This window comes from Echiichthys vipera (genome assembly GCF_963691815.1).
Source record: "Echiichthys vipera genome assembly, chromosome: 17".
Taxonomy (NCBI): Eukaryota; Metazoa; Chordata; class Actinopteri; order Perciformes; family Trachinidae; genus Echiichthys; species Echiichthys vipera.
In genome coordinates this window covers 20,094,932-20,111,475 of record NC_139842.1, presented here as the reverse complement: position 1 = coordinate 20,111,475, position 16,544 = coordinate 20,094,932, and the positions used below count along the sequence as shown (strand labels likewise).

Below are 16,544 nucleotides of genomic sequence, written 5' to 3'. Positions count from 1 at the left end.
AAAAGAAACAGCTGGTTTATGCTCTCCTTAAAGCGTCGGCAGAAACAGTAATTTTATCTCATGGATCATTGTAAAACAAACACACGACAGAAACGTAATAAATAAAACTCACCAAAGCAAGTCTTGGTTAGTCTCTTCACAGTTCCAACAACCAGTAACTCTGGTTTGGTCTAAATAAACCCTTATTTCACTGCGTCAGATGTGAAAATACACACCTACAGCCCGTTTCCCCCCCCACTGTCTCCCTGTTGCCTGCTGGGCAGTGTCTCTCACATGTTTTTTTTAAAGACGGACCATTAAATTAGCAAACTAAAATGACAAATATCGGCCCCAAAAAAACCTTAACTCCAATCAATGTCAAACCCTAGGCTAAAGTTGTCTAAAATTCTATAAAATACAACACAACACTGGACTGCAACCAGCAAAAATGGAAATGGAGCCAACTCTAATTCACATGCAGATTTAATTATGTGGCGAGTAGAGGATTCACATGCGCTCACGTATTCATGTGTGTTACCTTTGCTCCTGTTAAAGGGCACAATAGCGCACTGCATGCTCTAAGCTCGACCCGGCAGCTTTCACACTCTCCCTCCATTATTTCTCAGTGTGTTTATGTTGCTGTTGAGTGGTCAGAGTTGACACAAATGCACTAAGCTGTTGGTACACCCAGCCTGACCCTGCTAAAACGCCGGCGGTCACCGTGGTGACGATAAAGCACTGTTATAATTGGTTTACCGCTTTGTGCTGCTTCTCAGTTTGGAGGGAAAGGTTCAGGTTACCGTCACTGTGCCGGCGAGTGATAAAGCCTCCTTTGCTGGCTGCAGGCACCGTCAAGAAATTAATGTTCAGGATTAATTTTGAATGTACTAAAATGCAGTTTTGCTGAAACGTGTTCCGACTGTTCAGAAGAGGGGGTTTTTTTCTTATTATTTGCCACTTAGAAGTTGTTTTGTATCCCTGCATGGCTGCCTGTCCCTGTGCGTGTGCTAAACAAGGTGAGTGAGTTTAATTCAGTGAGGTTCTGGGGATATTCATGTGCATGTTTTTTGAAGGTTTTTTTGAAACCATCTGTCTTTTTCTTCTCTCGCCTTTTATTTTTGTTGAACCCTGTGTGTATTCTCTCCTGTTCTCTCCTCCCGTTCAGAACCGCGTGGAGATAAATGACGTGGAGCCAGATGTCTTCAAAGAGATTATGTGCTTCATCTACACAGACAAGGCCCCCAACCTGGACAAGATGGCTGATGACCTGCTGACTGCAGCTGACAAAGTACAGAGAGAGAGAGAAAGAGAGTGTGTGTGTGTGTGTGTGTGTGTGTGTGTGTGTGTGTGTGTGTGTGTGTGTGTGTGTGTGTGTGTGTGTGTGTGTGTGTGTGTGTGTGTGTGTGTGTGTGTGTGTGTGTGTGTGTGTGTGTGTGTGTGTGTGTGTGTGTACCTCTTACTATGTACATTTATACACAAGTCAGAATGCATAAAAATGACCTTCAAAAACGGTTCTCTACCCCTGAACACACGCTCAAACACACTTTTTTGTAAGAAAATATAAACATGTGAGAGACTGATGCACACCATTGATGTATAAAGAAACCTGGATAAAGCGTTTGATGCAGAGCCCCGTTCATTCCTGTGAGAGCTCCTCAAGGGCGCATGGAGCAAAAAAAGTTCAGCTACCGCACCTAAAAATACCCGGATGCTCGGTATAGGCAATTATTATTAAATTATATTAACACAAGTCTTTTTGCAGAGGTTGTGATGCCTGGAAAAAAGACATGAGACGGACAAAAAAGTTGTAATTCCACCGTTTGACGACTATGTCAAATCTGGCACACTTCCTGTGTTTCTGATGCACGCACACACGCCGCATGCACACACACACACACACACACACACACACACACACACACACACACACACACACACACACACACACACACACACACACACACACACACACACACACACACACACACACACACGTACAATAAATCCTCTCCCTCATTGTTTGTTCCTTAAACCCACATTTTACTTCTACTGCTTTTATTTGCTTCTCTTTCTTCCGGATTTGCTCTTGCTGCTGTCCTGTTTTCTGAAAGCTTATTGTATTTACTTTATTAATAATATCAAGCTGCTCATTTTTAAAGCGTTGTGTTTGTATTTTTCCAACTTGCAACGGCTCACAGCAACAGCTCCATTCTACTGTGTTTTGACTAAAGCAGCCAATCAAACACTATTAAGTAGGCAGAGAGGCGCCAGGGAAAGCCTCGAAGTTCTGCCGGTGGGATTTTGTTTCTGTCACAACATGGCATCCTCTCTCGACATTTTGGGAACAATTGAAAAAAAAAGTGTCTTATTCATATATTTATAGCAATAATCTTAGAATTTTTCTGTGACTATTTGGCCTCATATCGAAGAAAGGAAGAAACCTACCCTGATTTAATCTTTTGTCGCTTGCTTCTCCGGTCGTCTTGTTGGGGCAGACTGTTTCCTTTAGCGCTCCTAGTATTTGCAATATAATCTTATTGTTTTGTGTTACTTAATAATATCTGTCATTCGTGTCAAATGCTGCACACCGGTAATCATGTGAGGTGAACCATGACCATTACTGCCTCCTTGTGGCGTGGCAAAATAATTCTTAAGAATAGTCTTTCTAAATAAATAATAATCGCCCATTTTGGCTGCAACAACTTTAAAAAATTGAGAAAAAAACCAACCCAAAATCTGCCACGTGATTTTTTCGGAGGCATTTGTTTGTCAGCTTGTCTCAGGAAATAAACATGGATGTTTCCTCACCTCACTCACAGCCTTCACGCTTGAACAGTGAGTGTTTTCTCGAGTTTGGTGGCAGATAGCATCGTATTGTGCTAAGTAGATGTGAGACGTGTCTTAAAACATGCCAACACAAGTGTTATTTAGCAGAAGTTCATTTAAATGAACTCTTTTTACATCATATTCCCCTGTAGCCTCATTTGGACGTGTTGGTGAAGATAAGAGAACGTTATTGTTCCCAGCAATGTGGTAATCAAACTCAGTGGAAATTGTTATTTTTAAATCTCTCAAGTGAACCCCTTCCAAACCATCACTCCGCCTCAGTAGAAGTAACTGTCACTTTTGCTCCACTTCACAGTATTTTTTTTCTTATTCAATCTAAGTCTTGTTGGCGCCGCGGCGGGGTAATTCTCTGTTTCCGTATCATTACACAGTGCAACAACAGTTGTTTGTGGCAGCGCTGTTAAGGTAATTTAGTTTACCTGCTTCTCCCCTCTCTCTCTTTCTCTCTCTCTCTCTCTCTCTCTTTCCCCCTCTCTCTCTCTTGCTCACCCTGTTGTTGGCAGTACGTTCTGGAGAGGCTTAAGGTGCTCTGTGCATGAGTCTGAGTGCGGTGAACGCCGCAGACATCCTCATCCTCGCCGACCTGCACAGCACCAACCAGCTCAAGGCCGTCGACTTCATCAACTAGTGAGTTACACAAGCTAAACTAAGATCTTTCATCTCCAGAACTCCTTCCACACTTATGCAAACATGGTTTTTTTTTTCAGTTTTACACACACACATACACACGCTCAGCTTTTTCGTCAAAGTCATTAATTTTCAGTGGGAGCAATTTTTGTCTCCAGAGGAAATTTAATTGAATCCCCAGATCGGACCATTTTGCTGCCGTATCATATTGGACCATTTAGCAATAAAGCTCAGCTGCTGATGTTAATCATGTTGATGTTAAGCCTGTTTAGGTAAAATGGGGCCTATTAGCATCAATGACTGCTATTTACGTCCACAGAGAGGCGATTGATCAAGTATCTGAATACCCCGTTATAACAAGAAGCTTCTTCTCAGTCACGACCGAAATTCATCACCTTCCCTCTGTTTTCTGAGTTCTCTATCTCTGAGCCAGACACATTTCCAATCCCTTTGTTTTATCCCTCTGTCCTCTCTTTACAGCTTTTCTCCGTCTCCTGGCCTTGTTCCTACACCCCCCCTCCCCCTTTCTCCAGTCACTCCCCTTTGCCTTCCCCTCTTGTTCTGTGCCTAAAGCCTCACGTATGCCTTAAAGTGTTCAGTAATGCAGATTTCTACCCCTAATCCCAGTCATTAATTGTGGTTATGGGCGTTATGACAGTTTAATTTACCACAGTGTTGTTGTGGCGGTGGGGAAATTGGCCGCAGGGGACTCCAGGGCCAGCAAAGCGCTATCAACCCTCCTCCTGCGGACACAATGGACAGCAACAAAACAAAAATCAATTTAGAGGGCGAATACAGAAAACAGACGACACGCAGGAACCAATAATCCTCCCCCCCTGTAGCACCTCAACCTCTTTGCAGACCAGGCTTTACAAGCCGCTTACAGTCATTTAGTCGAGACAATAGGAGTCGTCTTTATCCTACCTCTGTCTCATTTATTCATCCTCCCCCAGGATGTAGCAGAAAGGAGCCACCCAGACACTATTTATCCACTTTGTTTAAAAAAGGAATTCTGCTACCCTTTTTTTTTGTTAGTCCAACATGAATCTTTAGGCAACACTAAATGAAGTAGTGCAAATCCAAATATGAATTTTAAACTTAAGTTTGATTGTTTTTCATTTTATAACCACAGACAAACTTGACAAGATGTCCCTGTCTTTGTGTAACAGCTCTAGAAGTGTCTCTGTGAAGGCTCTTATAGGCCGTCTGTTTTTCACATTTCTCAATAAATTCTTAAAACATACGTGAGTCTTTCCATTTAGAATATCTCCTCAAGAGAACCAGGAGGGATGTCAGGATTAGACGGTTTTGCCGTTACTGTAGTTTCATAACATCACAGGTTCACAACTGTACGAATTGTAGAAGGTACAATATCTACAGTATGGTGTCCTGTGAAAATGAGTCTTGCGAGTCACTTAACGCTTGTGTGTGCTGATTTGTTTTGCGTGTAAGAGTCGTGCTATTCATCTGAACCTGTAAAAATGAGGGAACTGACATTAGCTTTATAAAAAGTTCAGGAAAAAGGTCCTTAAATCTGCAGTGTGGGAGCGTTTTGCATATCTGAACAATTACCAGGGAGTTGTTGTAGAAGATGGATATCCAATTTGCCAACAACACTTTGAGATAGATATCCACCCCTTAATGCTCAAGCAAATGTAAAAAAAACACAAACTTAAATAGCAAATGTAATGTTGCAAAGCTTGAACAAAACAGTTCAAACTCTTTCTGAACCTTGCAGGGATATGTAGTAGTTACCTGGATGTAACTCCAGTTCTATGAGTATGTGCTGAACCCTTTATTTTCTATATTCAAAGTTGTAAACATGAACATTCTGAATGTGTCCTAGTTTATTTCCTGTTGCAGAGAATGTGAATGACATCCGCTGACAGGAAGTTAACAAGGACCATTACTGTTTTCTAGCAATGGAATTCCATTGAAAAGGTCTATATAAAGTAGGCAGACATGTTTTAGTGCAGGACCAAAGTCATGCTTGTGTGTCTTTTTCCTTCCACAGTCTTGAATAGTAAATTCCTTGATTAATTATTGTGAAAGACGTGAAACTGTGATATTTCCTCAGATAATAAATGTGATATCTCATATCTCAAAATGTCTCACATCGTGACATCCCTACTGTACAGCCGGGGTCCTCTTTGCACCATTTTCTGGTTATTGTGTTCTTCATCGCAGCAGCAACAGAATCTTAAACAGATCTTCACATCGAACATTGCTCCTTGCTGAGATTTCTTAAATATAACACCACAAATGTCTTTGCTAATTCAGAAGCCAGCATCGCTTACAGCTCCACCCATACATCATCCCAGTACTTTCTCCTTTTCGTACATTCCCAAAAAACATGAGAATGATCTGCATTTGTGTCTCTAGCATGTCTGTTGTCTCATCTCATCTCATCTTCAACCGCTTATCCGGGGTCGGGTTGCGGGGCAGCAGGTTTAGCAGGGGACCCCAAACTTCCCTTTCCCGGGCCACATTAACCAGCTCTAACTGGGGGATCCAGCGGCGTTCCCAGGCCAGTGTGGAGATATAATCGCTCCACCTGGTCCTGGGTCTTCCCCGAGGCCTCCTCCCAGCTGGACGTGCCTGGAACACCTCCCTAGGGAGGCGCCATGGGGGCATCCTTACTAGATGCCCAAACCATCCCAACTCGCTCCTTTCAACGCAAAAGAAGCAGCGGCTCTACTCCGAGTTCCTCACGGATGGCTGAACTTCTCCCCCTCTCTCTAAGGGAGACTCCAGCGAACATCCTGAGAAAACCCATTTCGGCCGCTTGTACCCACGACCTCGTTCTTTCGGTCATGACCCAGCTTTCACGACCATAGGTGAGGGTAGGAACGAAGATCGACTGGTAGATCGAGATCTTTGCCTATTCAAGAAAAATTACTTTTAGTTTTGGGGGTTCTAAAGAATCTATAAAATTCTTCCATCAAAATGATTTCCACAGCCTGGAGCAGATTTCTGTATGTATATATACACACACTCTATATTTATTATTCCAGCCTTCTTTGCTTGCATGTATTTTGCTTTCTTATTCATCTCTAATAAAGAGTGCAGAGAATGCTCTTCCTGCTCATCCCAAGCCATGTGGATGCTCCCCTCTGTCTGGTTCATAGGAGAAATCTGGTGATGTCTTCCTCAAAGAAATCATTAACCTGTAGATACCTAAATAGATATTGGTTCCCCAAGTCAAACTCTTCCTTCAATTTCTGAAAGCATTTCATTTGGTCCCCTGTCCATTATGTACATATTGTATTGTATATTAAAGCTAGTACCAGGTTTAAATTTGGAGTCAGCCAGCTCAGAGCTTTAACCTCCTCCACTTTCTATTAAGTAAAGGTTTTATAAGGCAGAAAAAGTCGTTTTTGTTGATAATATTGGTGGTTGCAGATGATGACCACTGACTGCAGGTCAAAGTTTGGCCTCTTTTTAATCTACCTCCACACCCCTGCTGCCCTCCCTCCCTCGGTCCTCTCCTGTCCCTCTCTGCAGATTTTCATTACTCTATCTCACCTCCCTGTTTTTATTTATCTGCTTATCTTTTTTTCTCTGCTGCTGCCGTCTTACTCTCTCCTCCCTCGGTTCATCCCTCCTCCGGCCTCTCCTGCTGTGACTTCTCGGTTCGTTCCCCCCGCTGCCCTGCTGCCTCAGCCTCAGCAGACTGGCCATTACTGTAAGCAGGGGTTCAGAGGTCAGCTGGAGGTCTGGAGCTGCTGTGTGGATGGCATACGACCGCGCACGCACACATAAACACATCGAAGTGTCAACACTCGCGCAACAAAACAGGAAAAATGTCATTAAAGGCCAGACACACAGCGGTGTGCGTGATAGTGCAGCCCAGCACCCTGAGGGTGTCAGGAGGTTGAAGACCGCCACAGGGTCTGCTGGTGGAAACACAGCTGTGGGCGATGATGACAACGAGTAGAACTCATAAACAATTAATTTACACCATTTATCCCAAATTGTTGTGACTTTCAGGCTTCCATTAGTTATTTATCACTGAAGCTGTAAATCCGCAGAGCCACAGGGAATCCAAAGAGTTGAAAATGATTAGAAAAGTTAAAGTCATAGTAAGAGTGTGGGAAATTCCCCATATAGTGTTTTTAACGGCAAATACAATAAGAATTCAGTGTGTAGTTTCTCCTTCATAATCAGCCCTGTGCTTTCTCTTCCTACCCAACATCACATACTGTAAATCACTTCACACTGTTACGTGTCATATATATATATATATATATATATATATATTACATAAGTTTTTGTTGATTTTATAATATTCTATCTCTGTATTTTTTGTCTTCTTTCATTTCCCCATATATTTGTTGTTATATTTTATTTTATTATATTTAATGTGTCCCTTATATTTACTGATTTTCTTTAATCAGGCCTCCCAGCAAAAGTACTTCACACGTCTGCACTTGAACCTGCATTTTGATCAAGTCAGAAAAAATAAGTAAACATATTTAATTACAAGTAAAAGTACTGCATTAAAACCTACAAAATGCCTTTTTCCCGTCTTTTTTAAGAATAATTTGCGAAGCAAAATGTGTAAGCAGAATATATTATATTAATATTTCCCTCTGAAATGTAGTGTAATATAAAGGAGCCTCAAATGGAAATAATTAAGTAGAGTACATGAGTACAGTTTATTTCCACCACTGGCCATATCGTAGTCAACATGTAACAGTTTAATTTGGTTCTCAAAATCAATCAATACATACAAATACATTTGAACATATTAACATAATAATAATAATAATAATAATAATAATAATAATAATAATAATAATAATAATAATAATAATAATAATAATAATAATATAGTTACTGTTACTCTAAAGTGTGGTACCCAACCTGGAGAACAACTGTGAAGTAATTAAGAATATAAAAGAGATTTTAAAATAATTATGCTACACAAAATCATGTTTATTTTAGTGGTGTGAAATGAAACATTGTGCGAAGGAAACGTCATTGTGTGAAAAGAGGTTAGAAAGAGTTATGAGCCAAAAAGATACAATAAATAAAATGATGATATGAAGAGATATGACTTTATTAATCACATGCCTGCATATTTATGACCGTTGCCTGTTATTTGTGTGCTGTAATTTCTCTCAAAAGGACCTTTAGGATTATTATTTTTAAATATAAAGTAAACAACAGCTCTGCCAGCTGGTATGACAAACCCTTAATGTCTCAGAGTTGCACTCCACACAGATGGAGTCACAGAATCCCAAGCTCTTGAGAAACTTGTTTATTTGGTTTCTTTCCTTAAACATTGTTCCTCTAATTTGAATCCCCTCTCTTTCTCTCAGCCGATGTGATGGAGACATCGAGCTGGAAGTCCATGGTGATCTCTCACCCACACCTGGTAGCGGAGGCCTCTATCACTCCCTGGCCTCAGCTCAGTGCCCCTTCCTGGGTCCCCCGGGGAAACGGCTCAGACAGTCCTAGTGGCCCGGAGAGACTCTACCTGTCCTAAGTCTGCTGCGTCCTCTTGTACCAGCAAACCTCACTGCTGCTCCTCCCAGTCCTCCTCTCTCCCCCACGGATGTCCAGAACTTGGCTACATGTGGAGGAGCTTCTCAGCTGGGCCGACCAGAGAATTACAGCTCTGAAGCCACAGAGGAGGTACTACACATCTCTGCAGGTGGTGGGGGTGAATTCTGTAAGATCTAAACCTGGATATTTATGGATTGTGAGCTTAAAGCCCAGCGTATACCATATATCCTTTGTCTATGATATTGGAAGACTGGAACTGTAATCTGCGAGTCAGTCATGTGAAGAATTGATCTTCTGGCTCGCATGGAAAAGTCAATGCTGAGTCCCTATAAATACAATATTGTGACACGTTGTCTCAAGCAGTGTCTCGAGTGTTTTGTAACGTGAAGAGGATCAACGAACCAGAAAGTGAAGGACTATTGTTCCCATTGTTTATGATTTAAACAGTGTTTTTTTTACAAAGTCTTGAGCACAATCACTTCTCCATTTGAATGAAAGAACATGTCAATTCTGAACATGTTTAATGTTCACTGTTCAGCCTGTGCCTTAAGCCGGGCAGACACTGTGCGCACCAGTTCTATTGTTGTCATTTCACTTGCTCGTGCGTGCCAACACTCCTGATTTTTGCAGGTTGCACCGTTTATTGTTAACCCTTTTCTACCAGCTAAAGCCACAATTTCATATTGATATACAAATCAAATGGGTGTTTCTCTATGGGATAGATGTTTCCAGATTCGATTGGAGAATGGTATGAGCTCCTTCACACATTATCATGCATGTTACGCTTAATTTTGTGGAGCCTGGCAGCCCAGACTGGAGTAAAACGAACCTGACTGTGCTCACTCAGCCTCTGCCCTTCGCTCTGATGTTGGACGCACAACTCACTTGTGTTTCGGATGTTGTTATCGGTGGTTTCACCCTGAGGACAGCGGATAACAACCAATAGACACATGCCACCATCGGGCAGAAAAAAGTACGCCCATTGGCATGAAGACTGTACACACGCACGCGGACACACACACACCTCACACTTATCCTTTTATGATGTAAATTTGACAAGTTGACTTTTTACAATCACTTATTGTAAATTTTATAGGCTTTTTTTATGTGAGCTATAAATTTAAGTAAGCAGTTTTACTTACACATCTTTGTATTTATTCTCTTCATCTGCAGTGTACAGTCATATTGTGTTTGGTGTTGACAATAGGACCATTTAACGATATCCAAGAATATTTCCCTTCTTTTTCAAACCTCATGTTCGCATGTGTGCGTGTAATCCGAGGGTTAGGATGCCAGACTAGTTCCCTTAATGATCAGCGATTGGTTGGATGTTCCAGTGTGGCTGTTCAAAATATCTGTTTTAAATAGTGACAGGTTGTGGTTGTGTGAAACTGTATTCTGGCCTAAGACCGAGCTGTGACAGAAAATTGAATTGCGCTGCAGAACACAAAACATATTGTCTGCGTCTTCCAGCCATCTGCGGCTCCATATTTTTCTTCTTACTTTCAGTTTGTAGTAAACATGTGCACAAACATTGCCTGTCTCTCTTTTTGAGGACACAGTTGTCTCGTTTGAATATACTTTGTTGTGTGAGCAGCCAGTGAGTTAACATAGTTTAGAAGATGAATAAAAATGCACAGTCTGCCCAGATCTAAACTGTATATCAGAGAAGCTAGAGATGCTCCGATGCCATTCTTTCCTAACTGAAACAGAAACTGATACCTTATTATTATTATTATTATTATTGTAGCCCTGTGGCCCTTATTTTCATTCATTTATATGCAGATATTAAAATGTTTATGTTAATAAATAAATAAAAAACAGTTCATGAAGTGTAAATATGTTTAAAATGTGTCAGATTATAATATGTTAAAACATTCATTCCATATACAGTTAAGCCAGAGAAAGAAGGGTGGTGTTAGTTTTAAAATCATTCATAGTTGGTTGTCTGCACAACTACCAAAGGACCACGTTTGTTTGTGGGGAAGTGAAGCTCTTTTATTCTCTCATCTCTGGTGGTATGTCTGTAGTCCTTAGCCAATCCTGTCCTCACCTTGTCCAAGGAGGAGGTGCTTAGCGTCACCTACGTGCTGCTGCAAGGTTAGCGACAGCAGAAGCGGCCTTAGTGGCATCCAAGCAGGATAGCTGCAGCGCTAAAAATAAGATGAATGAAGGAATTCACTGTACACGTCCAGTTTACAATTTAGTTAAATTTGCCAACGTTACATGCTGCACTAGAACCCCAAGCTGCATCGCTTCTCTAAAAACCAGGGCTGTGACTAAGGATTATTGTCTGGCGATTATTTTCTTTATCAATCAGTTCATTGTTTGGTCTATGAAATGTCAGAAATTCGTGAAAAGTGTGCATCTCAATTTCTCAAAGTCCAAGATGATGTATTAAAATGTCTTGTCAGTCCAAAACTCAAAGATCTTCACTCATGTGATATAAAACTGAGAAAAGCAGATTACTTTAACAAGTAATCGATTATCAAAATAGTAATTTAAAACTGCAACCTGCTGTGTAGGCTGCATTGTTTTAGATAATCTAATTTCTGGGGAAACAGCCGTTTTGTTTGGATGAAAGTATTTTAAAGTTGATTTTTTTCTTCTGGACGTGATATCGGATCAGTGCACAGACTTGCATGATACCCGATTCAGCATTTTCGGCTCTATACAACTCTAAAAGAAACCGATCATATAAAATCATTGTTTTACCACAGAACATTCACTTTGACTATTAAATACATATTTGAGTTTTGTGCCTCATCTCTTTTTCGTCCTTGGTATCTGGACACATCTACCGCTTACTGGACTCTTTCATGTGTCTTTCAACCTGCAGCCTGATCAGTGTGTGTGAGGTTCAAGCTTAATCCTGTTGTGATCAAAGTTCAATCCCCAGTGCACGTGCTGCTCCCCTGGTCTCATCACAAGGGCTCACATCCAGCTGTGTCGTGTGTGTGTAGACACTCACTCACGGTCACGGGCCTGTTTGACTCGGTCTCCCCGGGCCTTTGCTTAGATAGTGGTTAGGTTGTAATCACTTCAGAGAGAGCCAGACCTTTTCTGTTGGACAGTATCTTAGCAGGGATTTCCCTGTGTTGACCAAAGTCGATGCCCAGCGGGCTTTACAGAAGCTCATCCCTGAGCCCTGCAAATCGCTCCTCATCAAAACAGTCAGCCCTGGCCAGCGATCTTGGGGGATATGCGGCGCTCATCAAACGGACAGGAGGCCATTATTTAACATACACACTGTAGACTGCAGCTTCACCACACACCACATATAAGTCGGACTGATGATTCGATTGCATCATTTATATGATACAAGATACTGGGATAGAGATGTGCTCAATATGAAGACAATCATTTTTTTTATTTTGTTGACTGAAGAATGATATATATATATATATAATCATGTTATTTCAGTCTTTTCATGTCATGTCTTTACTGCACACGTTATCAGACGGACTGAAGCAATACTGGGAAGTATATATAAAAATAGTTAATCTCAATAGCAGACAGTGTTTTCCAGGTCTTTAAGGTTGAAATTAAAGTTTACAGTTGAGTAAACTGAGGCATATTTGAGGATTTTATGATAGTTTGCTCATGAGCGATGAACGCCTCACATTACTAGTGATTTGCTTCCCTAAAGAACATACACACGACGTAATTTATAGGACTATACAGTATAATCAAGCTGACTTCATTTAGTTTCATTGTTTGTGTCATTGTGTTACAGAATGTGCTGTTCGTTTGTGTGTTTTAATGAAATGCCAGATGGACCAAAGACCATTATCCACGTTGATGGACAATAAAGCTCTCCCTTTAAATATTGTCACATTATCGTGCCGGGCAATATGGCAGAAATCACAAAACACAATGTATCAATGAGCAATTTTGTGGATATTGATATATGTCACAATATGACAAGTAAAGGCAGAATTACGACTTAATTAGCTCAGAGTTATTAAATTGGACAACAAAAATGATGTACATTGAATATAAAGATTAGAATAATATTTCATTATCACTAATCCCAATTACATAACGGATATACACTCAGTGGCCTCTTTATTAGGTACACCTCTACACTCTAATGCAACTGTTGTGCCATAAAGTTTACTTTTATGAAGCCTGTGTTTGTGGCACTGTCACAGAGGTGCTGCATCTCTCAGCACAGAGGTCATAGTTAGTGAGGGTGGTGCACTGGACTGCATTACATCGAGAGGTGTTTCTAATCCGATCCCTCCAGCCCCAGACACAAACGCCACATAAACATTCGTCTCTATGCGTTACATTAACACACATCTTCGACTATATCACCTGTTAATATGTTTTTGCAGATCATGCAGAAAAAAGTACAGCTTCTAAATATATATAAATTACATATTGAGTTATCTTATTTATTTAGATTTTTATATATTTTATTTAATTTTATATCTGACATATTTGTACTGTATTTATGTTCTTGGCTTTGTTTTATTTTTTATTTTCTGCTAAACATGAACCAAAGAAAATTTGTAATATGTGATATTGTACTCTATCTATATGGAGGGAGAAGACGAACATTGTTTGATAGCTTGAGTTTGAGAATGTCTGCAGTAAAGGTCACGGTGTGTATGTGCATGTGTGTGTGTGTGCGCGCGTGTCTGTCTTACTAAAAGAGTGCTAATATGCGAGACATATGGCGCTCTATGAGCGGGCCTGCATGTCAGCACACTGTGTTTTTTTTGGGAATGTCCCTGAGAAAGGAAGGAGAGTCTTTGTAAACTCTAGTCGGGCCTGCCAGTGTGACCTTCCTCATATGAGTTGGAATTTGAGGCATCAGGGTGTGATTTTTCTAGCTTTGATAGTCAGCTTGTGTAGCAGCTTGCAGCCAACCTTTCTCCGTCTTTGTAAAGATGTGCATGTGTGTGTGTGTTTGTGTGTTTCCATTGGCATTAGATGAGACCGTCAGGGGGAGATAGATGGAGCGATGCATGTGGAGAGGCGTAGTACGTTGTTATGCATGCTGTATGAGTTTGTCACTCCTCTCCCCTCCTCCTCCTCGCTCTTCCTCTTGTGCCTCCGCCTCGCCTCTCCCATCATTCACTCCTCCCGTTATGGGAGGAAGGAGAGCGAGGCATGGCAGGTCAGTGCTGTGCATGCCTGTGACAAGCTCTGCGTCTGTGTCAGCCCGCCATCGCTAAAGAGGAGGATGAGCCAGGGCCGAGATTGATGCCTGCTGGTCTGCACCGCCCTGCAGGAGGAGGAGGGAGGAACAGGGGTAGTGGAGAGTGTTGGGGGGGCAGATTTTCTTGGGGGTGTGAGTTGAGGGGCTTAACATTTTAAACCTCAACTTACGTATGTCAACGCCATCCACTTCTCCCCAACTGCAGCATCTATATGAATATAAATATGGTAGTAATTTCACTTTTGATTTTCTCTTCTATCCCCAGGAAACTAACAAGATGAAGGCAGGACAACTTCACTAAAACTCTAATTTTTCATTGCACTATACTCACTGTGAAGTGCTTTCCCAATATCTAGGGGCCTGCCTTTGGCAGATGTTTGGTTTTCTTTCAATTATTTCTATTCTCTTCTTTCTAATTCTTTTTATTTGCTCTCTTGGGTGTCTGTTAGTATAAATCATCCCAGACTCACTGCTGCGTGCAGTTTACTGATGTTACAGAACTTAACCTGGGGTATCAGCTTCCTCAAGTTTAAATCCTATTTCGTAAACCGAGTATTTAGATCACATGATGTGTAATTTTAGGTTTATTCAAGAAAGAAGACGTCGTTACTTCATTGGTGCCTGATTTCTGGTTACCAAAATATTTACATAAAAGTATCAGCGTATCTTTCCACTGAGGCGTCTAACGTTGTCCTTCGTACGTCTCGATTTTAAAGAGCGCTGCAGGCAGAACTTTTGGTGTAACAGACTGGACTCTAACTAATGTCGTATTAATGGTTTTATAAATTTTAAATGTTTGCTAATTGTATTCATCAAATGATCAGTAATACGATATTAAAAAGGACAACTCTTGGTTTGTGTGAAAATCAAGTTAGCTGGTGTATATCCTTGTTTTGTGTTTCTAACAAGCTCTAAATTATCTAATGGGCAGTTTTACTACTTCTCTGTTGGAAAAGAGCTGCAAAGCTTATGCAACAAAAATCCATTTTATATAATCTTACTAATATTTTTAAATCCTGACTTGATAAATTGCTGTTCTGGAAGAAAAAAAACGTATTAAATACGTATTCATTTTTAATCAGTTGCTTATTAAATGAAAAAATTCCATACCCTTTTTAAATGATGAATTCATTTTCTAAGTAGCTAACATAACTGATTCGGTAGCATTAATAAAGGCATTAGTTTCAACCTATAAAGCCTTTATGTATTATGCTTCATTATAAAAAGGGGTGTGCAACCATGTGTAGCCACCAGTGCTGCATTAATGAGCACCATCATAACCTTTGTGAGGAGATATTTGACCATATATATCCCTCATGATATCCCAAGTAATCCACTCAGATGGTATCGTCTGTGACAGGCGAGGGGCGCTCAGGCCTTGGGGCAGAGAAATGGAAGGATGAAGTGACAGGGGTAATGGATGCACAGAGGGATGAAGAGTGATCGGGTGTCATACAGGTGGGATAGGGCCAGACAAGGCGAATGAAGGAGCGATGGAGGATGGATGGCCGGAGCACCTCAGACAATGACAGCGTTGAGAGATTTGTCTTCTTTGTACTCCATTTGTCTGGTTTCTCCTTCTCCTCTGTGTCCCAGTGAGTTAAATCTCATAAAACTATTTACTCTGACAATGCAGCAGCAGAAGCAGCGATACTGTACCTGACATACAAACCATTTCAGGAGAATCCTCCATTTTGAGAGGGTTGTTTTAAGGATTAAGGGACATGCACAAACAAAACAAACAAACTGCAATCCACAATGAACTGTTTGCTAATAACACCGGATGTAGAAATTAGAGAACCAGACATGGGAGTTGAATCATACTCTCACACAAACACAGACACAATTATGCATATATATATGAGCTGCTAATTGCTTTGTGTGCACCAATCCGTCCTGTGAATGTGCCCGGTGCAATATTGCGGTGCTGTGGGTGTTTGCTCAGCTCATAACCGCAGACCAATGTGGCGGAGACAAGCTCATATATTAAGATAACCCCGAAACGGAATGGAATTGTATTTCCCCGGTGGTTCAAACGACTTCTGTGGTTGTAAACTGATAGTGGATGAGATTTGGCTTTAATGAAGCAAGACTTATTGTGCACAGTGCAACAGAGGAAGGTGCATGCGTTTCATTATTCAAGTGTGTGTTTGAATGAGCATGTGTGTCCATTTTTTTCCCTTAACAAGGTGCGCTGTCATCTACAGCTGCATGTTTGCTTTGTGCTCTCACAGCGGTTGTTATTGTATTACTATTTTTCTTGCTCTGAGGTTGGAGTGTGAGTCTGAGGGCTGTAATTTATTTTGCCTGCAATAATCAAGTCAAAGGTTTTTATTTTGTAGCCATCCCCCGGTGTAATTTTTTCTCAAGGTTGTGTGTTTTTTTTGCGTGTGTCTGTGTGTATGTGTGT

At 41.0% G+C, this 16,544-nt stretch overlaps 1 protein-coding gene across 1 annotated transcript in view; it reads left to right on the top strand.

Moving 5' to 3' along the window:
• Positions 1 to 8,916, top strand: part of spop (speckle type BTB/POZ protein) — a gene marked incomplete at both ends in the record, with an annotated part of 58,172 nt that extends 49,256 nt beyond the window's left edge. The window contains 6 exon segments of the mRNA XM_083931280.1: positions 1,145 to 1,267; positions 3,330 to 3,348; positions 3,351 to 3,453; positions 5,438 to 5,445; positions 8,778 to 8,845; positions 8,848 to 8,916. Coding sequence (XP_083787406.1) covers positions 1,145 to 1,267; positions 3,330 to 3,348; positions 3,351 to 3,453; positions 5,438 to 5,445; positions 8,778 to 8,845; positions 8,848 to 8,916 — 390 coding nt within the window.
• Between the last annotated feature and the right edge of the window lie 7,628 nt (positions 8,917 to 16,544).